At 33.3% G+C, this 24,348-nt stretch overlaps 1 protein-coding gene across 1 annotated transcript in view; it reads right to left on the reverse strand.

Moving 5' to 3' along the window:
• STXBP4 (syntaxin binding protein 4) overlaps window positions 1–24,348 on the reverse strand; it is a 195,686-nt gene that overhangs the window by 102,997 nt on the left and 68,341 nt on the right. The window contains exons 10-11 of the mRNA XM_008074470.1: window positions 15,492–15,581; window positions 9,763–9,828 (exon numbers count right to left, since the gene is read on the reverse strand). Coding sequence (XP_008072661.1) covers window positions 9,763–9,828; window positions 15,492–15,581 — 156 coding nt within the window. The remainder of the gene's footprint in view (window positions 1–9,762; window positions 9,829–15,491; window positions 15,582–24,348) is intronic.

Genomic DNA, 24,348 nt, shown 5'->3' on the forward strand with positions numbered 1-24,348 from the left:
TTCTGCCTATTTCTTTTTACTTTTTAAAGTGTGGCTACTAGAAAATTCAACAATATGTAAGTTGCTTTCATTATATTTCTACTCTACAGTGTTGTTCTAGACTATTTCGACAGCCTCTTATGTAATCTTTCCAACTTGCCGTCAGTTTAAAGTATATTCTTCATTCATCAAATATTTGAGTCCCTTCTTAAATATTGACAGTCACTGTTATAAAGTAAATCAGAAAACAGATAAAAGACAGCTGGCCTCTTGAAGCTTACCCTCTAGTTGAGGGACACAGATAAAGGGCAAAACTCAACAAGTAGATTTTGTAAGATGTAAGAAAGCAATCGTTAACAAAAAACTCTCCACACACAGTGTGGGTTACAGTGTTAGTGGGATGATGGTGCAGGGAAGTCAGAGGTCCTGGAGAACCAGTAGAAGAGTGGAAGGGAGACGAGCGGTAGGAGATGAGGTCATTGGGATAAGAGGAGTGTAAAGATGGGGGCTAAGGATAGCAGACCATGCAGCCCTCATGGGCTTTGGCATTTACTAGTAGGCTTCCACTTGCAGCACTTCTGGCTCTGAGCACTTCTGGCTCTGAGTGAGATGAAAAGTTTTGGGGAGTTCTAACTTCAATTTAAAAAAGGTATTTCTGGCTGCTGTGTTCAGATTAGAACCGGGCAGGGTAAAAGATGGGTGATCTGGCAGGAAGCTATAATAGTAACACAGGAAATTATAGTGGCTTAGATCAGTGATGCAAGTGGTAAAAAGTGGTAAAATATGCAATTTTCAAAAAGTAGGACCATCAAACTGGATGTAAAGTGTAAAAGAAAGGGTGGGGACAGATTACAGGTAGAGAAAGCTATTTATTTATTTTTCTCCTTGTCAAAGTCTTCAATGGTAATTCAATGCCTAAAATCTTAGGCTGGCATTCCAAATACCCACCCAAATGTCATTTCCTGACACCTTGATCTTTCCATGTTCCCTTATATTCCTAGGCCTTTGATAATGATGATGATAAAAGACTACACATCAAAACTGTAATTTTTCAGGGACCTACTACATTCCTGACAGTTTTAGGCTCTTAAACTCTCAAGTCCTATGAAAAAATTACAAGGTAGATATTATCACTTTTTTAGACAGGAAGACAAACATATTAACAAATAATGTGAAGTTAGCATACAAAAGAAGGCCTACATTTTTAATTACGAAGAAAAAAGGTTTATTTTGGCTCACTCACTCAGAAAGTTAATGCGGGGGGAGAGAGAGAGAGACAGAGAGAGACAGAGAGAGAGAGAAAGAGAGAGAAGATTCACATCCCCAAGGTAGAGGAGGGGCGCCAAACGAAGAAAACATGGCACCTATAGCTCAAAGAATACATGGCCTGGCCGGTGCTTAAAGAAACAACGGCCAAGAAGGCCTCTTTTGACTCCAGGACAATTTCCCCCTTTTATACCGTGATTTTCATGTTCTTTCTCCCTGAAATGCTCTTCCCTTTTATGTCTGGCCCAGCTCACATGCCATCTTATCTATGAAAAGTCCCTTTATCCCCTCAGCTAGAAGTACATTTTTCTTCTCTATATTAAATAGCTAAAACAACATCAACCTCTTAATATTTATTCTGTTATTTATGATAATAACCATAATAGTTCATATTTATTGAGTGCTTTCTATATGCTATATACATATACTATGTATATTATCTTACTAAATACTTGTAACATTCCTGTGAAGGACTCTATTATCAAACCCATTTTATAGATAAAGAAACCTAGGCTCAGAAAGGTCGAGTGGCTTGCCAAAGTTTAAAAGCTAGCAAGAGGTAGGGTCAGGGTATAAACCTAGATAGTCTAACTTCAAATCCCATTATCTACCGCACTAATTCTTATGTCAATTCACCATTCATCATATAAAATTCACTGTTTATATATTTTTTCACCTATATCCCCCCATCTTTCCTTTTGAATCCTATTAAATTCTGATATGGATTAGGCTTAGATTACTTATTCATACAGACCTGATCTTTCTCAATTACAGAAACTAATCTTTTCAAAGAAATAAATACAGGAGGGCCTCATGTGGAAAAAAGTAGGTACTGCTAGAAAAAGAAAGTAAAACTGCTCTTTGACTTTAGATTCCTGTCTTACATCAGCCCTCAGTGTAATTATTATTTTATTAAGCATGGTTTATAGTCTAAAGTTTATATGTTCCAGGTATTTATATGCTCCAAGAAAATTTTAATTAAATATAGGAAATAAACTTCATCCCTCAATTTATTCAACATATAAAAATTAACGAGAAAGATTTATGAATGTTTATTTTCAAGACACAAACAATAAAATGTAAAAAGACCTAGCCATACAAACTCATGCAGGTATAGAAGATACAGAAGGAAAACTAAAAAGGTCTATCAATAAAAGTACAAAAATATTTAATAAAATGACAGTGTGAAAATTGCCCCCAAAATGGAGAACTTGAAAAAAAAATTTCATTTGGAAATAATCTTAAACATACAGTTGAGTTGCAAGAATAAGAATAGTATAAAGAACATCCTCACATTCATTGCCCAGATTTATCTAGTTCACCAGATTTAGATGAATTACTGCCAACATATTCATGAGTGTTCTTGTAAGCCATGGATATTAGAGGTTGTTGCTGAGTTTGCATACCCTCATTCTTCCTCTCATATATATTTCCCATATGTATATATGGGGGGGGAACCCCCAAACTGGAATTATTTACAAAAAATTGTGTATTTATTCTAACATGTTTAAATTTCAGTCACCTTCAAAGTACTCTCCATTTGATGCAATACTCCTATCCAGATACATTTTTCACTGTTCAAAACAGTTTTTGAACTTGTAAATTTGGATGCCTTTTAGTGCGTCTGCATTTTTTTGTTTCACTTCTTCCACATCAGCAAAATATTTCCCTTTGAGCACTTTAAAAAATAAAATCACTAGGAAAAAAAATAAAGGAGCAAGATCGGGTGAATAGGGTGGGTGGGTCATAGGGGTCATGCAGGTTTTAGTCAAAAACTGCTGAACACTCAGCACAGTGTTAGCAGGTGTGCTTGTAAATCATCCATCATGAAATGGGCAAATGCCTTGAAAGTCCTCCCCAAAAATTCACTGAAGCAGAAAGCAGTCTCTCACAATGCTAGATGGTACGTTAATGCCGATGGGTTCCTAGAACACTTACCTAGCAGAGGAAGCCTCTACTGCAAGGGACCTGTCCTCCAAAAGATAATTCCATATTTTGGGGTCCCCCTTGTATATGCACATGCACATTCATATACATATATAAATATATATGCACATAATTATTTTTTAACCCTTTGAGGGTAGGTTGCATGCCTTATGGACCTTTATCCCTAAAAACTTCAATATTTCCTAAGAATAAAGATATTCTCCCATATAACCACAGTAAAGTTAACAAATTTAAGAAGTAAAATTGATTCAATACTTTAACCTATGATCTGCATTCCAGTTTTGTCAATTGACTCAATAATGTCCTTTATAGCATTTTTCCTCATTCCAGTATAGGATACAGTCTAGAATCAAGTATTGTATTTAGTTTTCATGTCTCTTTAACTCCCTTTAATCTGGAAAATTTTATTGACTTTTTAAAACAAATGGCATTGACATTTGAAAAAAATAAAACCCATACGTACACACAATTTTTTAAATAAAATTTTTCTCATTTTAGGTTTGTCTTACATTTCCTCATGATTAGATTCAGGTTACACATTCTCAGACAGAATGCTGCATAGGTGATGGATTCTTTTCAGGGCATCACATTTAAAGACACACAATGCCCATCTGTTCTTCATTGGTAATATCAATATTTAGCTAGTCAAGGTGTTTTCTGATTTTTCTACGATATAATTACTATTTTCCCTTGTAATTAATACGCAGTTTGTAGAGAGATACTTTAAAACCATGTAAATATGTGACTATCTTGCTCTTCATCAAAATTTCCCCCTAAATTTAGCATTGGATGATTCGTGCCTGATCCAGTCTTTAAAATAGATGCAAAATGCTGATTTCCAAATCTAGCAGCTTCTCTGCAGTTACCAATAAGTATTCAACATGAGCAAGAATACTTCTCCCTATTAATTAATTAATCTATTTACTAGTGGGATGAATTCATGAATTACTATTTTTTCAATGGTTTGTAATTTATTACTACATTAAATTATTTGGCTGGTGGAAGCCCCTTTAAGTTAGTTCCCTGAGGCATGTCCCCAGCATTTTGAGCACGTTCTTATTTTCTTACATAAGAAGATATTCTAGGCTTATCTTGAACTTATCCTTCCCCAGCCCTGCAATCAGTCATTTCTCTAAGGAGCCTGGGTTCCTTTTAGTGAGGAGTGGTATGTGGACACTTAGATATGATATGTGCTCATTGCTATCAGGCGTTGCTATCAGAGTGTCTTCTTCCTAGCTCTTTTAAGTTGACAGAGCTAGGAAACACACACACACACACACACACACACACACACACACACACACACACACAATGCATCAGATACAGATGGCCTCTGACTTAGGATTGCCTGACTTAAATGACTTTTCAATTTTACATTTTTCAACTTACAACATTTTCAACTTAAATTGGGTTTATCGGGATGTTGACTCATCACTGGTTGAGAATCTCTCTCTATACACACATATATATATGCAAGAAAGATGTGGTCACAATGTCTCTAATTGAAGTCCATCCCACAGGGTTCTTTCTTGACTTCGTTCCATTTTGTCTTTTCTATTTGAAATCATGGCCCTCAACAACAATCAACCTATTTGTTCAGAACTACAAAATTGTTTCAGAATTGTTTTGCCCATTCCACTAAAACAATAAAATGAAACAAACAGGCTGGGGGGAAGAAAAGGCTTAGGACTTGTTTGCAATTATTTTCCCACTCAACCCCAACCTGCCAAAATACTGAACACAAACACTGTGTTCACAAGTTACTTGAATTGGTTTTTTCTTTTGTTTTTCTTAAGTATAGTAACGGTATTCTTTTGAAAATCAATTGGATTCCTTTGTTTCAGTTTACTTGCAATTTTAGGTTTATTTTTGCCTTCCTATCATGATCTCCTTGTATTTTTTTTTTGAATGAGAATATTAACGTGCATCCAAAGGCAAAAATTACATAAAACAGAATTCTCAGAGAGGTGTCACTCCTTCATCGTATCTACTCCATGTCCACCCATTTTGTAGGGAACCTGCTTCATTGCTGTGTCGTTTATCCTTCCTTTGATTTATTTTACAAAGATAAGCAGGTTATATAATATACTTTAATTTTTCTGGACAAAATGTAACAACTTACATATGCTCTTTTGCATTTTGCTTTTTTAAAGAAACTGGATCATATTTCCTGGAAATCACTCCATATTATTTAATGGAGATCATTCTTGTTCTTTTCTGTAGCAGCATAGTACTCCATTGAGAGTATGTCCCAGAGTTTATTCAATCAATTGTCAATGCTTGGAAATTAAGGTAGTTTCCAATTACAAACAATGCTGTGATAAATGACCCTGGCATAGCAATTTAAAATTATTGGAGATATATCTTCAGGGTAAGTTCCTAAAAGGGAGACTGCTGTGTTGAAGGGTAAATACATATGTAGATTTGTTAGCTGTAGCCAAATTCTCCTGTAGAGAGGTGTGCCATTTTGTATTCCCACCATCAATGTACGAAAGTGCCTGTTTCAAAACAGTCATGGCCAACAGTATATTGTCAACCTTTTGAGCTTTTGCTAATCTGATGAATGAGAAATCGCATGAGTATAGGTTTTTTAAAAAATAGCTTCATTGAGGTAGAATTTACATACAGAAAAGCTTACTAATTTTAGATATACATTTTGGTAACTTTACTTAACCCAAGGTCACAAAAGTTTTCTTAAGATTTAATAGTTTCAAGGACTGAGCACAGTGGCTCACGCCTGTAATCCCAGCATTTTGGGAGGCCAAGGAGGGAGAATTGCTTTAGCTCAGGAGTTCAAGACCAGCCTGTGCAACATAGTGAGACCTTGTCTCTACAAAAAGTAAAAACGATTACCCAGGAGTGGTGGCACACACCTGTCATCACAGCTACTTGGGAGGCTCAGGAGAAAGGATCACCTGAGTCCGGGAGGTCAAGGCTGCAGTGAGCTATGATTGTGCCACTGCATTCCAGCCTGGGTAACAGAGTGAGAACCCAAGTCCAAAAACAGAAAGAAAGAAAGAAAGAAAAAAGTGAATTCAATTGTTTCCATTGAATTGTCTTTAAGCCTTTTTGAAAATCAAGAGACCATAGATGTGAGTCAGTTTCCACTTGTGTTACTCAGATTTCTGTTAGCTTCGAGCTTAAAACTGCAGAAATAGAAAATGTAGTTTCTATCCTTCCCAACCCCCAAGAGGACTGGTTTGCCTGATTATGTTCATTCTTCAATTCCTTTGGTACTTGCTGGTTGCTTAATGTCTAGAATTTAGAGTTGTGTTCTGTTGAGGGGGTCTCTTTTGGCAGGGTCTCAGTCCATCATTACTAGAAGATGGATTTAGTCCATCATTACTAGAAGATGGAAGTTCTATCTCAGTGTAGAGTTAACTGAAATTTCTCTTATTGTGAGAGAGAAAGATTGAATATCTTTTCATATGTTCAAAGGATATTTTATATTTTTTTGGTAAATTTTCTGTTTGTGTCTTTTGCCCATCTTTGTATATAATTTTTGGCTTCTCTTCAACTGTTAAAACTTCTAACTGGTTATTATTTGTCTATATGGATATGATTGCATTCATTTTGCACATCAGTTTTATATCTTGATAGCTTATTCCTTTTTTTTTTTCTCTAGAAACTGGGTCTTGCTATGTTGCCCAAGCTGGTCTTGAACTCTTGCCTTCAAGTAATCCCCCTGCCTTCCTTAGCTTCTCAAAGCACTGAGTTACAGGTGTGAGCCACTGCAGTCGACCAGCTAAATCTATTTAGTCTTATCATCGACTCTCTAGTGTTTTCTAGATTACTATATCATCTGTAAATAGTTTCATTTTTTTATTTTCCAATTCATATGCCACTAATTGTTTTTCTAGTCTAACTGGCATCTTTGTTTTTTGTGATACTTTTATTAGACTTATGTGTGCTTTATAAAAATACTTTGGAAATTTTCTTTCTTTTTTTAATACTTGAAAGCAATTTATGTAGTTTTGGGATTGACTGACAAAAGTTTGGTTAAATTTTTCCATAAAACCATCTGGCCTGGTCCTTTTCTGTAGCATAGTTTCTTGATAACTTACTTTATTTCTTATATGAAAATTGGTCTTTTAAACTTTCTAATTCCGTTGGGGTCAGTTTTGGGGAATTATATTTTTCTAAGAAAACTCTTCCTTTTAACACGTGAGCTAATCCCATTCATGTTAATTAAGATGACTATTTTGTTTGCTCTCAGTTCTATCATATTATCTTATGTTGAAAATATTGTATATATTATATTTACTGCATTTCTTTTTCTTGTGTGTCCCTTTTGCTTTTTTTTTTTTTTTTTTAATTTCTTTTGAATATTTAGGAAGTTTTGTATTGTGATTCTATAGGTTACCTTTGCATTATTATTTTTTGAATGCCTGCAATCCCTTCTACTTTCACCTAATCTTTCATCATCTGGTGTCAGTTTAAGTGATATTTGTTGGCTGCTACCCTTTACTTATACAACGGAATGATTGTATTTTATTTTCCCTTATCCTCTCATTTAAAAAATTTGCATTTCTTTATTTTGGTTAGGACATGTAATGTTTATATATTTTTCTTTCACCGAGGAACTTACTCTTATTTTAGTCTCTGCTGTATAATACAATATATGAAGCTCTCATTGTTTGGAAACTTTTGTCAAAGTTATTTTGGTCATATTTTAGTTGGATGAAACTCATCCTAGCCTAGATTCCTCAGGAATATCACATGTGTACAGTATTCTCTTAATACTGGCAGATTCCAAACTGTTTTCTATGACCTTGAAATCTTAAAGTCAGCTTGGCTTACTTACAACAATGTTGGTTCCCATTTTTTCCGTTGGTGTCTTGAAAATGTTGCTTCAATATTGCCTTGTATATTGTTTTGAGAAGGCTGATGCTGGTTTAATTCTATTGCCTTATACGTTATTTGATTTTTTTACTTGGTTATGAGTATATCATGGAGTTGATCTTTTCAGGTCCAATGTCCCCAGTACCTGATATTAGATTCAGGTCTTCTTTTAATTCTGGAAAATTTTCCTAGATTATAGTCATAAATATTAATGCTGTTCAGTTGTTTTGACTTGAGTATATCCTTCCTTGAGCACCTTGTAATTGTGCTTGATTACTGATATGATTTTGTTTTTTCCTTATTTTCTTTTCTAAGTTTTATCAACTCTCAATTCACTATTTCCTGGGTTTTTAAAAAAATCAAATTCTATTCTTTTTTTTTAAAAAAAGTTTCCAATTTGAAGTGTTTTTTTTCTTCTTCTTAGTCCCAAATGCTTATTTGAGAATATTTAATTGAGTTTAGAGTGTTACATGAGTTTTATTCAGCTTTGCGGTTCAATTGCTTTGGAAAGTTTTCATTAGAAAGAAAGCTTTAACTCATATTGTCTGATTTTTGCAGTTGTTTTGTAATATTGGGACAGAATCCATTTTCTATCTTTTTATCTCAGAGAAAAAGTTCTTAGTTCAAGAGCACCCTCTTCTGTGCAGTTTCTTTCATGGATCATGTTGTTGATGGTCATGGGTGTGGGGTGGTATGTCTTTTTCTCTTTCATGTCTGTAAGACACTTTATTTTCCCCTCTTATTCTTTCTTTCCTGTCATTGCCCAGTGTCCAAGGGGCTCTATTCATTCTTTATTGAGCTGATCCACCCCCAGAACCAATGATGCTTCAAGGCTGCCACTTCTGATTACACATACCTTGAAGTCCCTTTCTTGTAGTCGGTACTGAGAACCACCAAGTCCTGACCTATGTTTAGTACTTTGGCATTTATTGTTACACTTCTTCTTTCTGGGGATGATTTTGTTTGTACTTTATCTAATTCTTTTCTTTCTTTCCATTCTTTTTCAGAATGTTTTAAAGACTTCCCTCTTCTGTTCTCTGTCTCACAAGTTCACAAGTTTCAGTGGCAGAAGCTTTTTTTTTTTTTTGAGCTGCAGTTTTGTTGCACTTTTGGTTACTCTATATGTACTTTGAAGGTTGTGATGTTCTCTGTCACACAGTCATATTGAAAATGTGGGTTCTGTATGGTTTTATTTTGTTCTCTTTGCAGATTTTGTTTATGTTTTCTAGGGGGACAGCATGAGAGAGATTCAAAATCAGGCGATCACCATGATCTCTAACAGTGTTTCCTTATTTATATTTTATGCTATTTGTGTTTTTATTTTACAATATTATCATGTTTTATTGTAAGCTATCCCAAATTCTTTGAAGTATGATGCAAAATGAAAACAAATTTTCACTTTTTATTAATAACTAAATGTGAAAAAATCTGTTTTGGGAGGGTTTTTTTGGTCTGTTTTGTTTTTTTCTGCAATAAAATGAGGCATGACTAACAAAATACAGGAAAAAACAGAAAAACCAATGAGAACGGTCATTTTGGTCCATGGGTATCTGGTTTTGAAACCATTTCAAAAAGAGTTTTAACTATTTTTTTTTTTTAAGCAATAGTAGCAGGAATTAAGCACAGGTACAACAGGAATGTTACAAAGCATCACTGATTTATATTTACACCTCATATGCTTATGCACACACACAAAAGAGCACACATATACACAAAACATGCACTTACTTGTTTTACACTCTGAAGCTCTTCTGTCAATTGTTTTCTTCGTTTCTCTGATTCAAATAATTTTTCCTATATTTAAAAATCGCTGAATTAATAATGTATTATGAAAATACCAGTAATATGATTTTAGTCCTTTGTTTCAAAACTTATATACTCCCCAAACATCAAATTGCTGTAGTCTAAAAATACAGTTCCTAGTCACTTTTCTGACTTTGTATATTATACTTAAGAGTAATTAGTTACTATAGTATAATTGTGATGTAAATAAACTTCCTATTACCTTAATTTTTGTAAAAATATCAAAATCTGAGATTGAAAAAAGTCAGTAAGATTCAAAATATGTAAATATTAACTAAATTTTGGGCAATAGCTATCATTGCCAAAGAGCTTCCAAATTGAAGAAAAGTATTATTATAAATTAGAAGTAAAGGTCCCCCATTATACTAAAAAAGATATATGAGATGAAGTTGAGTCTTTGTTTCATAATTTAATTTTAGCTAATTGTTGGATGATTATCCATAAAAATATGACTGGTGTAATTAAAATATAAAATAATAGTCATTAAGGTAGATGGCATTATGCATTCAAATAAAATATCTCTGGACTTAAAATTAAGTCAAGCATATACCCCAAAATGTTCAATGTTCTCAAGTACATCTCAAATAAGTCCATATTTTATTGATCAAATCAGAAAAACTAAGAGTAATTTAAGAGTCATTTTACTATAAACGAGAAGAAGAACTGAATGAACATTAAACTGAATGGTAAAGATTCATGGCAACATTCTAGTATCTGTAAGAGGCAATCTACTTTCTAGTATATTTCAGCTCATTTTTGTCTAAGAGGTGAAATGAAGGTATATAAAGATGAATATAATATAGCAATCTAATGAATATGTCACAGACCAGGAGCCAAGAGACTGCTGGCTCCTGCTTTTATGATCTGGCAAATCACCTTCACTCTTTGCATCCTAGATTTTAGGCATCTGTAAATGGAAAATATATCTATTTTCATTCACCTTTGCAAAGCAGTAGCAATGTGAATTCTACAGAAAGGTTGTTAAGTTAAATAAGGCCCACAGTGCTTTAAAAATCATTCTTGCACAATAAAAATTAGCTAGTGACGTAAAATTATCTTGGTCTCAATTTTATTTGTATTTCATATCAAACACGAAAAACAAAGATGTCATAGTATAATAAAAAGTGATGAGACACCATCTACATACTTATAAACTTCATTTAATGACCTCTGCTGTCTTTTTTGTGTACAATGCAAGCAGAAAAGTTGAAAACAAAAACATTACCGTAAACAAAATACTAATTACTTTGCACAATATTTTATATAGATTATTTAAGTGGTATTCAATCAATAGATAGGTTTTGAGGTATAGTAACGATAAAACATAAAATTTGTTGTATCTTTAATTTTAGCACCATGCTCTGACAAACTAAGCTAACTGGCTTCTGGTTTATCTAAGATGTTAAGTTTTGTCACATTAGGATATGTTCAGTTACATTTTATTAACTTTGTGAATCTTGATTTATTCAAGGGTTCCTCAGGGCAGTCTTGTTTAAAGGTTAAATGAATATGGAATATACAGTTTTAAATTAAAATTCTAATAATTAATATTGATATTCAAACAAGAACTGAAATATATCATAAAATTTAACAGTAAGAAACTTTTAAGCAAATGAAAGAGATCTGAGAACCTCTGAAAATTTAAATGACAATTTAATGGCTTATATAGAGATAAATTACATAAAAATGCTATCTTATTAAGGTAATCAGCTTTGAGGAAGTTTTTGAAGATAATATGAAGAAATGACTGTCAATGTATTTTCAAAACTAAATTTATACTTTCCTTTTAAACTCTTGTTACATAAAAAAAAGTGGGAAAATAGTTGTCTCAAGCTATAAAAAGAAATATAAAAATATTCCTGTAGTAGTGGAATGCTCATCTACATTAGGAAGTAAAGTAAACTGGCAAAGTCCTTTGAAAGGGAATTTGGGAACATACATAGAATTTCATGTGTCCATATCCTTTAATAATACAGTTCTAGTATCAGAGATTTATTCTGTGTATAATTTTGTATAACTGCCCAAAGATATATCTACACAGCTGCTGAAGGTGGAATTACTTTTAATAATGAAAAACTGGAAACAGCCTAAGTATCCATCAATAGAGAATAACAAAAAAAGCCATCTGATATGTAGAGAGTCTTCCAAACAATTTGGTAGATGTATACATATTAACCTGAAGAGCTGCCCAAAATATAATTCTCACAAAGAGAAAAATAGAAGGCAAGTTGTAAAAACGTATGGATGGATGAATCAATTTATGTGGAAGTTAAAATACACATATACATCTTTTTAACTTTATTATTATTTTTTTGAGTTGGAGTTTCACTCTTGTCGCCCAGACTGGAATACAGTGGCACGCTCAGGCCATGCAGCCTCAACCTGCTGGGCTTAGGTGATCCTTCTGCCTCAGTCTTCCAAGTAACTGGAGCTACAGATGCATGCCACCACACCTGGCTAGTTTTTGTGATTTATTGTAGAGATGAGGTCTCACCAAGTTGTCCAGGCTGGTCTCGAACCCCCGGGTTCAGGCAATCCTCTCGCCTTGGTCTCCCAAAGTGCTGGGATTATAGGCTGAGCCACCATGCCCAGCGATCTTTTTTATTTTTAAAGAATTTTTAAAAGAGCAGTGTTGGTTAACAGTAAATTTGAGAAAAATATGCAGAGATATATACTTCTATAAACACCTGCCTCCACCTATACAGTTATTTAAAAAATATAATTGGTGGCTAGGTGCAGTAGCTCACGCCTGTAATCCTAGTACTTTGGGAGGACGAGGTAAGAGGACAGCCTCAGCCTACGAGTTTGAGACCAGCCTGGGCAACTTGGCGAGACCTCACCTCTACAAGAAAATGAAAAAAAAATTAGCTGAGTGTGGTGGTGCATGCCTGTATTTCCAGCTACTCAGAAGATAGAAGGATCATCTGAGCCCAGCAGGTCAAGACTGTGGTGGCTGTGAAACTCCAACTCAAAAAAAAAAAAAAAAAAATTGGCTATGTGAGGAAACTCTCTGAGAAAATAATGTATGCTTAAACAATGACTTCCTCTAGAACTTAGAATCATAAAATTTAAGGCAGCAAGAAAAATTTATTTCTTTTTCATGTAAAGATTTTAAAATGAAAATAAAACAATTATCAATAAATTTTTACTTATTTAATAAACTAACTTAAAATATAAGATATATTGCTTTTCTTGAAGATTCAGAAAGTAGAACAGCTTTCTGAAAAATCAGAATATAATTTAAATTTAATATTCTATTAAAACAGAATAAAACCTTATGAAGAGAAAAAATGTTACTAAATATTTGGTATATGCATGTTTTTCCTTGCTTAAATTGTATTGCCTTAATTCCAAATTACATTAGCAAAACATAAAGTCTTTTAAGAATGACCCTGTACATTAAAAAAAGAGTATATTTTTCAATGAACTTAGAGGATTCAAAATTGCCGTGACTTGCTTTGCTGGCTCCTTGTCCAACTCTGCCCAAGCTACTAATGTGAGAGAATTAATGTGAGAGGGGTAAGAAATAGTCTGATCAGAAGACATGAGCAAAACCCACTGTTCACATTAAATGTTACATGAATATTGTGAAATATAAATAAGTCTTGGACTAAAATATTAACGCTCTAAAGGTCAACTGAATAAAGAATCTGACTTTAACTATTTGATATTAAAAAAATAAGGACTTTCACAAAGTCTCAGGGTACAAAATAAATGTGCAAAAGACAGTTGTATTCCTATATACCAACAACAAGCAGGCAAAGACACAAATTAAAAGCACAATCCCATTCACAATAGCCACCAAAAAAATGAAATATCTCGGCATCTAACTAACCAGAGAAGTGAAAGACCTTTACAATGAGAACTACAAAACACTGCTCAAAGAAATCCAAGAAGACACAAATAAATGGAAAAATATTCCATGCTCATGGATATGAAGAACCAACATTGTTAAGATATCCATACTACCAAAGGCAATCTACAGATTCAATGCAATACACATTAAGTTACCAACAACATTCTTCTCAGACCTGGAAATGACAATACAGAAATTCATATGGAAACATAAATGACTGCAAATAGTCAAAACAATCCTTAGCAAAAGAAACAAAGCAGGAGGTATCACACTTCCAGGCTTCAAACTTTACTATAAGGTTACAGTAATCAAAACAGCCTGGTATTGGTACAAGAATAGGCATATAGTCCAATGGAAGCAAAGCCTCAATTTCTCAACTAACTCACCTTTGACAAAGACTCCAACAACAATCACTGGGGAGAGGAGAACCTATTCAGTAAATGGTGCTGGGAAAACTGGCTGATCACATGCAGAAGACTGAAACAGGACCCCTATATATCACCACACACAAATATTAACTCGAAATGGATCAAAGATCTAAATGTAAAACCTCAAACTATAAGAATCTTAGAAAACACAAGGAGACACCTTTATGGAAATTGGAACTGGCAACCAATTCCTATTTAGAACCCTAAATGCCCATACTTTAAGAAATAAGATAGACAAGTGGGACCTCATCAAACTAATGAGCTTCTGCAAAGAAGAAGAAGCAAAAGAAATCATCAAGAGAGCAGGGAGACAGCCCTCAGAATGGGAAAAAACATTTGCCAACTGTATATCTGACAAAGGCCTAACATCTAGGATCTACAACGAACTCAAATGCCCCAAAAGGAAAAAACAAACAGCCCTATTAAAAAGTGGGCAAAAGACATGAATAGATACTTCTCCAAAGAAGATATACAGGCAGCCAACAGACACATGAAAAAGTGCTCAGCCTCACTCATCATCAGAGAAATGCAAATCAAAACCACGTTGAGATACCACCTAACTCCAGTAAGAATGACCATCAATAATAAACAACAACAGATGCTGGCAAGGATGTGGAGAGAAAGGAATGCTTCTACACTGCTGGTGGGAATGCAAACTAGTGCAACCTCTTTGTAAGACAGTGTGGAAATTTCTGGAAGAACTAGAAATTGACCTTCCATATGACCCAGCAATTCCCCTATTGGAAATATACCCGGAGGACTTAAATCATTAAAAATGCATATGTATGTATGCATATGCATATGTATGTGTTGCAGCTCTATTCACAATAGCAAAAACATGGAACCAACCATGTTGCCCATTGAAGTTGGACTGGATAAAAAAATGTGGTACATATACACAATGGAATATTATGTAGCCATAAGGAAGGACAAACATTTGGACTTTGCAGCAACTTGGATGGATTTACAGTCGATCATACTCAGTGATCTATCACAGAAAAAAAGAACAGCGTACCATATGTTTTCACTCATAAATGGAACTTGAACAATTATTATAATACTATAAGAAAGGGATTGGCAAACTGAGAATCCCTAGTGTGAAATTGTCAGGGGAGGAGGGGTGGGATTGGCCGTTGAGGGAAACTGCTAGGTGAGGGAGGGGCATACCTCATCAACAAGGGTACCTGCATAATCAACGTTTGTATACCTAACCCTGAATTGTACCCCACATCTTTATAATAAAAATAAAAATAATAAACTTGCATCATTAAAAAAAAAACAATGAAATGCCAGTATTTTAGAATCCAACACAAGAGTTTTTTTTTTTCTTTTTTCTAAAGAAAATATAAGGAACCTAAATTGGAGGTTACCTTAAGTATATTCACTTCTTTCAAGGCATCATTTCTTTCATGCTTAAGTCTTTCTATTTCATCTGCTTCTAAAGAATCACAGGGAAGAGGCTGTCAACATTAAAATATAAGAGAAAAGTTATGCATTGCATGCTAATTATGAGAACTAACATAAAAATCCTTTTCACCTAGTCTTAGGCTTTTGCATCATTTGATTAGATAAAACAGAATTTTAAAGTAATCTGGGGCAATTTCATTTATTTAAGGTTAACCTTACATTACTGCTACTTATAACAGAATTTTTATTTTAAGGTATACATACTCAGTTGTCACCTTTATGATTCTTATTTTAACAATATAATTTTCCTTAAAAGTCCAAAGACCATATCAAAGACTTTAGGAGCTATCAACATAAACCTAAAAGTACAAATTCCAAAACAGTATCAAAAAGACTTTGGGAGTTATCAACATAAACTATTCCGTAAAGATATTCATTCCAAAAGCATGGCATCTAAGACTAACAAAATGCTTAACATTATCAATCAGATGGTTTACATGAGCCCAGTAATGTATATTTATCAATTATGCATCTGGTTTTAACCAAATAAAACAAAAGACAATAGCAAAGTGGCTTAAAAGATTTCTGAACAGAAGTTATAGATTGAAGATAATATTAATAATTCATGCACAAGTGAATAACAACAACAAAAACTGGAGAGATGACAATTTATCTTATGTCTCTTAGCATGATCTTTTTGACAGTAAATTACAAGGTAAAACACAATGACAATCTAATCAAAGGAAAAATTTCCAAGTCTAATTATAGCCATTTTCTAAATGGAAGCCGAAAAAAGGACAGAAAATATCATTTAAGCTATATAATTTAAATAAAATTTAATTTAATATAACCCTGTTAAAGGATTAAACAGAGAAAGCAACTGTTATATAAGTATGGACTTAAAGGAGGGTCCTTTGGATAGGAGAGGTTAACATGCAGTAGGAGAAAATAGTAAAAATAATATCAACCATATATTAGAAATTACTATGTGAAGATGCATTGCTAAAAACTGTACATACTCAATATTATAGCCTTACAATAACCTCGTCTCCATTTTACAGTGAAAAAACAAACTCAGAAAGGTTAGCCTAGGGTTTCACAGCTTAGGATGTGGTCATTCCAAAATTCCCACAGAGGTTTGACATCATACTCTGTGATTTTTACTAACTATTCAACAAAAATTACGGTAGAAAGAATATGTTAAACTCATATTTGCTTGAATAACAAAAGTAAAAGTTACTTTTCAAGTGTGGGGAGAAACTGTATTCCCTAAACATTACTGGTTCCTTTTGCCCTACCATGTAAGCACTTGGGCATCTATGGCCATTGTCCATAATTACACGATCTCATATTCTTTATCTATCTCTGCTACTCTACTCTCTCAGAAGTATGCAAGACACACTCATAAGAATTCATTACTATATTGTCTTAGATTAGTTTTGGATATATTTTAAAATATAATAATATTTCCCAAGATGTGTTCCAAAGGCTTTGTACTGGTTTTATAAGAAAGCACAATTGGGTGGTAGTAAAGGTGGTAGTGGTATAGGATTTAGAAAAAAAATCACCTTATTTTCTGCATGGCTTCCAGAAGCTTTAATATGCTAATAAGCACTTGAATGTCCAAAAAGAAAGTATAACTTAACAACCTGTCACATTTCCTCAGTAATTTTACCACACTACAAACTCTCAACCTACCCCACTGACTTTATTTATTTATGTCTTAAATCATGACATTAAAGTCTTCAAAGCATAATCTGTAAAACAATGCTACTCAACATTCACATGGGTCTATTCAATCTTCTTATCCTAAAATGTGAAATGAGAAGGATTCATAAGTTTAAATAACATTTTAGACAACAAGAAATTATGGATTGGAATTTTAGGAATGTGATCATAAACTTTTCAGCTTTACATCATGGTGATAAATCATACACGAAAGAATCCATGATACCATTTTGAGAGGCAAAGCACTAGACAGACTATTCATACAACAAACCACAACTTAAAAAAAAAGTTTTATAATCCTTTGCTAATTAGGACTAAGCAGAAAAAACTTGTAGCCAGAGGACTGGCTATGGATATTCCCTATGAATTCTTTGAAAAGTCCTTTTGTGCTCACTGATGTTTATATATAGTTCTATTCAAATATATTTCAACTCAGCAAACAGCCAATGAAATGAATTGCTGCTATTCAACACCAATGATTCTAGATAGATGCTTGTTTTCAAATCTACCTTCAACTCTTCAAATTGGTCATTAACCTTGGATCCCTTTCCTGCCTGGCTCTTGCAATGCCATTTTTGATGTTGGGCCCCCATTTCTACTCTGCTTTCCACAGTCTGCTTCTGGAGATACCAAGAGACGCTACAAATCATTGGACTGTGCTGACTAGGTCTGACCTCACCTTTTCCTTTACTGTTGCTCCACCATCATAACTTTAAGTTATTTGACTTGTATCAATTCCATGGACCAAGTTCCCCAGCCTCAATTCATCTTAAACAGAATAAAACAATAACCAGTTTCACGACAACTTTGTTGATAAGGCCTTCCATTAGAGATCTATTCAATTACTTCCTTTCCTTATAAAATGATGTGTGACTGTACCATTCTATCACCTAAAAATTGTTGTATATCCCCTTCTTTTCTCCATTTCCCCTGCTCACTTATTTTACCGACTATACTCCAGTTGACACATCTTTTCTCCCATTCCCAATTTCTAAAGTGATTACTTGCAATTTCACCAATAATTCTGCTATTTGATCAAATAAATATCCCCCATCAACTTTTTTTTTTTTTTTTTTTTTGAGTTGGAGCCTCACCCTGTCGCCCAGGCTGGAGTGCAGTGGCATGCTCACAGCCACTGCAGCTTTGACCTCCTGGGTTCAGGTGATCCTTTTGCCTCAGTCTTCCAAGAAGCTGGGACTACAGGCATGCACCACCACTCTTGACTAATTTTTAAAAAATTATTATTTATTGTAGAAATGAGGTCTTACCAAGTTGCCCAGGCTGGTCTTGAACCCCTGGGCTCAGGCAATCCTCTCATTTCTGCCTCTCAAAGTGCTGGGATTACAGAGGTGAATACACTGCGCCCAGCCCCCACCAACTTTCTTAACCTCTTTTTTATATATAACATTGCTGAAGCCTTTTTTCCCTGACATTTCCTCTTCTTTAGGTTGTGATATCCTACTCCCTCACTTACCCTTCTGAACATCTAGGCTATTTCCAGTGACTTATTTTCATTTCTACCCCTTAAATGAGGAAAGAGCAGTGGGAGATTCCCCAAAGTTTGCCCCTTTCTACCATTTGCTCTACAAGCTCCCAGTGACCACATTACTATGACTCATCTATCACGCTCCAAAATATTTCCAAATTCCTCTCCCACTGTCCAGTTCCTTATTTCTAAAGGTCTCTGGTTATGTATACCTGTCAGCATCTTGAACTTTCTCTAAAACACAACTCATCATCTTCTCTACCTCGAAAAAGCCTTTCTCCTCATTTCCCTATTTCTATTAATGGTACCTGTGCCATCATATTCGTAGCCACCTAATCAAAACCTTGGAGTTATTTTTTATTATTTTCCCTTGGTTCTCAAATCCAAATAATCAGCAAGTCCTGACAAAATACTTATTATTTTTGGTAAATATCCTAGATCTGTCACTTCTTTCCATTATATTCTCCCCATATTCACGATAGCTTAGTTCTCTATTATCATCTATTTAGTCTTTCCATAATCCTCTATCTATATTACCTACCACCAGCTTAATTCCCTTCCCAGATAGCCAACACATACGATTACTTTTTCTAAAATATCACTTTTATCATGTCACTATTTTCCTTGATGGCTCCACACTGATTACTGAGTAAAGTATAAACTTTTAGATTTAGTATTTACCCTCTAAGGCCTAACTTCAGTCACCTGCATGAACCCAATTATCCTTTTTTCCTCCCTAGTGCAGACTATCCTCTACTTACAATCACATTCTATTTTTTTGTTTATGCTAATACCCTTATCATTCTCTACTTAACTCTTGAGCAGATAAAATCTTATTTATCCTTCAGAATTCACTCAAATGCCAACTGTTATGCCTCTTTTCTGAACGTTTTTAAGTTCTGTTAAACAATGTATTTTTTCACTTTAATTATCTGTGCACATAATTTTTTCTTAAACTATGTGGGCCAAGTTTTATCTATCCTGATAATATGTGCTATAGCACCTAACACAATGATACACATATACAGTTGTTCAATATATACTTGGTGTTTCAGTCTTTAGGGAAGTAACTATCAAGTATTTTACCACTACACATAATAAGAAATTGTACTGATATCATCATGCAGTATAAATAAAATATTACTGTCTTAACACATACAATTCATCTTGACATTTTAAATTCTATTCCATTTCACTTGCTAAAATGGTAGTTGCAAACCACTAAATTAATTTAACAAAAGTCCAAATTGTAAGAAATCTACTTTAGGGAATTTACAGCATGCTGTCATTGATTTTAAGATAATCCATTCATGATACAATGCTTGATTCATATAACAAAATCATTATATTATGATGGACTGTAGTCTACTGCTACTAAGTTTAGACTACTGCTGAATGTGAGCTCCAATCTTACCTTTTCAGTGTACAACCTTGTGCCAGCAGCAGGTGTAGCACTGTGTGAATTTTTTTAATATAGCAATGATGATTAGACTCACAGTAAGATAATTATATTTTTGGTTCTAAATGTCATAGTCTTCCAAACCCAAAAGCTGTCAAATAAACAAAAGTAGGCCTGACTTATACTGACTCAGCAATTCCTACTTTAAAAGATAGCATCTCAAGAAATCTTATGAGTCAGACAAAATAATGAGCAAAAGAAGCTAGTTACAAAATAGTATATACTCTATACTTCTAGTTATTATAAAATTCAAGAACAGGCAAAAGTAATCTAAGCTGTTATAAGTCAAAATGTAAATGGTTTTAATGTAAAGGTGGGAGTGGTGATTCTACATGAGATACATCATAAAAATTCATCAACTATGCACTTTAGATTTTTGTACTTTATTTTGTGTATATTATATTTTAGTGATAATATGCTTAAAGAAATAAATTAAGAAAAAGAATCCATCTTTACTAGACCGAAACAGAAACAAAAGTCATGCATCCCTAACAGAATGATTATATACCTGACCTGTAGTTTTGAAATTGAGATTGCTGAGGGGTAACTACAGTGGAATTTCCCCACCCTCATAGATTGTCAGCATCCTCAACTACAGATCAATTAACTTACTTCAGATGAGGCAATATACTGCTTTTTAGCTCAAAAAAGTTGGGAATTACACTACAAAGTAAGTTATTTTGATATGGCTTTGGTGAGCCATTTGACAAGCTATGATTTTTACAGTATTTTTCAAACTGTGGTGCCTCACCCATTAGTTAACTGTGAGACCAAATTTTTAATGGCATACAAGTGAATATATAAAAAGAATGCTATGCACACAGAAAAAGTAAGCAATGCTTTGAAAGGCTTTTGTTTCCGTTATATATGTGAATGCAGTAAAAAAAGTATTATTGTAGATTCAAGTAAAAAAGTAAATCTGTGTGTTCATAAGCAGAATGCAACCAAATTTTCTAAATTAATATAACGCTATTGTACAACATTTTGATCTGAAGCCAAAAATAAGAAATTATTGACATTTAGAACACCTTGCACAATTGCATTTAGCACTTTGCTTTTGCTGTCAAAGTATCAGAGGTTGAACACATTCTTATCTGCTCTAAAATCATATTGGCAAGAAGGAAGTAAATTACTAATTTGGAGCATGACTGTTTGCAGCTGCTAGAAAAAACTTTGCATGATTATACACAGAACTCAGAATTCTCCACTTCATTGGCATGCTGTAAGCTACTCAACCATCTCTGTCTTTCCTCATCAAAAATAACTGTGACAGCTCTGAGAACTGTTTGGCAACAAAAACAATACTCTTTGCTATCAACATTAGGTAGATAAATACCTGAAACAGCAGAATGAAAATTGTGCTCCTACTGCTTTAATTCTCCTCAAATAAATGCTACAGAACTAGTTCTAATAAATCAGTGCCTCAATTCTGGGAGAACTGGGAACTCTTCTGAGAATTACAGAAAAACTAGGTCTTTGGGTGACTGCAATGGCAACATGCTTAGCAATAAAAATATTGCTTGCAAAACAGAACAAAGTGACTTGAAACATTTTAAAAAAGTGATCTGCATCATTTTTAAAAATGAGAGGTCAAACTTATTTTGTCCAATAAGTTAATCACATACTTAAACTGTGTATTTCTGGAAATATGTAATTAATAATAAACAGTATTCAAGCTTCCTGTCAATACAGCATAACACTTGAAAACAGATCTAAATATAAACATGAAATAAAAGTGCAACTTTAATTCTTAAACTTGAACTAAAAGAAAAAGTTATTAAAAATACGTAACACATTTCTTCCTTTGTTTGAACTAAAGGGTTTCTAGCAGTATTCAAGGTATTTGACTATAATATTTATTTGAAAGTAAATTTGAAAACAAAAACAAAAACACAAAAATAACCATAAATCTATAAGACTGTTAGCAATTCAGAAAGGGTGTCATTAAAACAAAAAATATTGAAAACTTTTTGGAAAATTAAAAGCAAAGGGTATAACAAGGTTGTCAGATAAGATAAATATATAAAAATTAATTATATTTTTACATAAAAACAAAAAACTGAAAAAGAAACTTAAATTTTATAGACACCATTTACCATAATGACAACAGAAAGTATAAAGTAACTAGATTGATTAAGCTATAAGACACTAATAAAGTGCACAATTGAAAAACTACATACAATATATTAAAGACAGCAAAGAAGAAATAGATAAATGAGAAACTGATACATGCGCACAGACAGGAATTTACATTTATAGAGATGCTGATTCTTCCCAAAATAATCTGTGAATTCCACAGACCAAGATTTTTGGTAGAGCTTATATGGACAAGATAAGAGGAATGATTAGCCAAAACAATATTTAAAAAGAGCAGTGGAGTTAGTAGTGGGAGATTGGAGTGATGTTGGTCAAAGGATACAAAATTTCAGTTAGCAGAAAAAAATTCAAGAGAGATACTATACAACATCGTGATTATAGTTAATGACAATATATTGTCTTTTGAAAATTGCTGAGAGTAGATTTGAAGTGTTCTTACCACAAAAAGATATGTGAGGTAATGCACATATTAATTAGCTCAATTGAGCTAATCCAGTGTGTATATATTTCAAAACATCATGTTGTATGATACATATATACAATTTTTGTCAATTAAAAGTAAATAAATAAATACGTAATAATAAAAAGAACAAGATGAGAGAACATATCAGGTATCAAGACTTATGAAGCCAAAAAACCATCAGAATAGAGACAAGAAGTGCCCAGGAAAATATGAAAATTTTATAATGATAGAGCTGAATTGCAACGAATCCTCCCACCCATTAAAATATAATTTTTAACAATATATTCATAAAAATAAAAGATCAAAATTTATATCACATTTCTATTGCTTGGTTTAATTGTGTACCAATAAGTATAAGTATAATTCAGTCCAGAAAAAAATTTTAACATGTAAAACCTTATGAACATAGGGAATTAAAACAAATTTTAATTCATTAAAAAAAACTTTTGCAGCAAAATGATAGAGTGATCAATAAAAAATTTTGAAGCATAAAATTATGATATATCAGGAAAACATTCTAGGGCTATATGGGATAGAAATAAGAGCTAACAGACAAAAAGAAAACTTTTTGAGAATAAATAGAGTTTGTGCATGAATTTTCTTTTAAATAGATGACTGTGGGTATAAACAACTACAGTACTTAGATTCCACTAGTCATGCTTTAAAAAAGATATATAATAGTTCTCTCTTTTTTTCTTTTCTTTTTTTTTTTCTTGCTCTGTTGCTCAGGCTGGAGTGCAGTGGTATGTCATTGAAAAAGTCTTATTTAAAAAAGAAAAGTATTTATGAATCCAATGATTATAGTCATTGAAACCCAACAAAACACCAACCAAAAGAAAGCTGGCATAATTACATCATCAGACTAAGCTGATTTTGAGAAAAAAAACAGCCTAAAGATAAAGAGATTCGATATCCTGTAAGAATATAACAATTATAAAATTGTATATATTTAATAATAATACATTTTCATGATATGTAAAACAAAAACTAACAGAACTAAAAGGGAAAAATTTTAAAACACCTCTTTCAGCAACTGACAATAAAAGATGTCAAGAAATGAGTGAAGAAATAGAAAATTTGAAAACATGATTAACAACCTTGACCTAACTGACATATGGAAAGCATTGCACTCAGTTACTGCAGAACATATATGCTTCTAAACAGATGGGGAACATTTAATTGGCCATATGCTAGGTATATGGCCAAAGGATTAATATCATACAGAATGTCTCCAAACTCACTAGAATTAAGTTAAAAGTCAGTAACCAAAAGGGAACTATATAACTAGAAACTGTTTTGAAATTTAAAAAGTTTTAAAAAAGGGTCAGGGAAGCAACCACATGGAAATATTATATATTAAGTGATAATTAATATAAGACCTATAGAATTTTATTACTATGATTTACTTTGTGAACATTTATTGTGTATACATCTATGAAATAAAAAAATATCAGCCAGGCTCGGTGGCTCAGCTCGTAATCCCGTGCCTTTGGGAGGTTGAGGTGAGTGGATTGCCTGAGCCCGAGGGTTCAAGACCTGCCTGGGCAACTTGGCGAGACCTCATCTCTACAATAAATCAAAAATTAG

This window comes from Carlito syrichta, unplaced genomic scaffold (assembly GCF_000164805.1).
Source record: "Carlito syrichta isolate Samal-C Ts95f unplaced genomic scaffold, Tarsius_syrichta-2.0.1 Scaffold316465, whole genome shotgun sequence".
Lineage (NCBI taxonomy): Eukaryota > Metazoa > Chordata > Mammalia > Primates > Tarsiidae > Carlito > Carlito syrichta.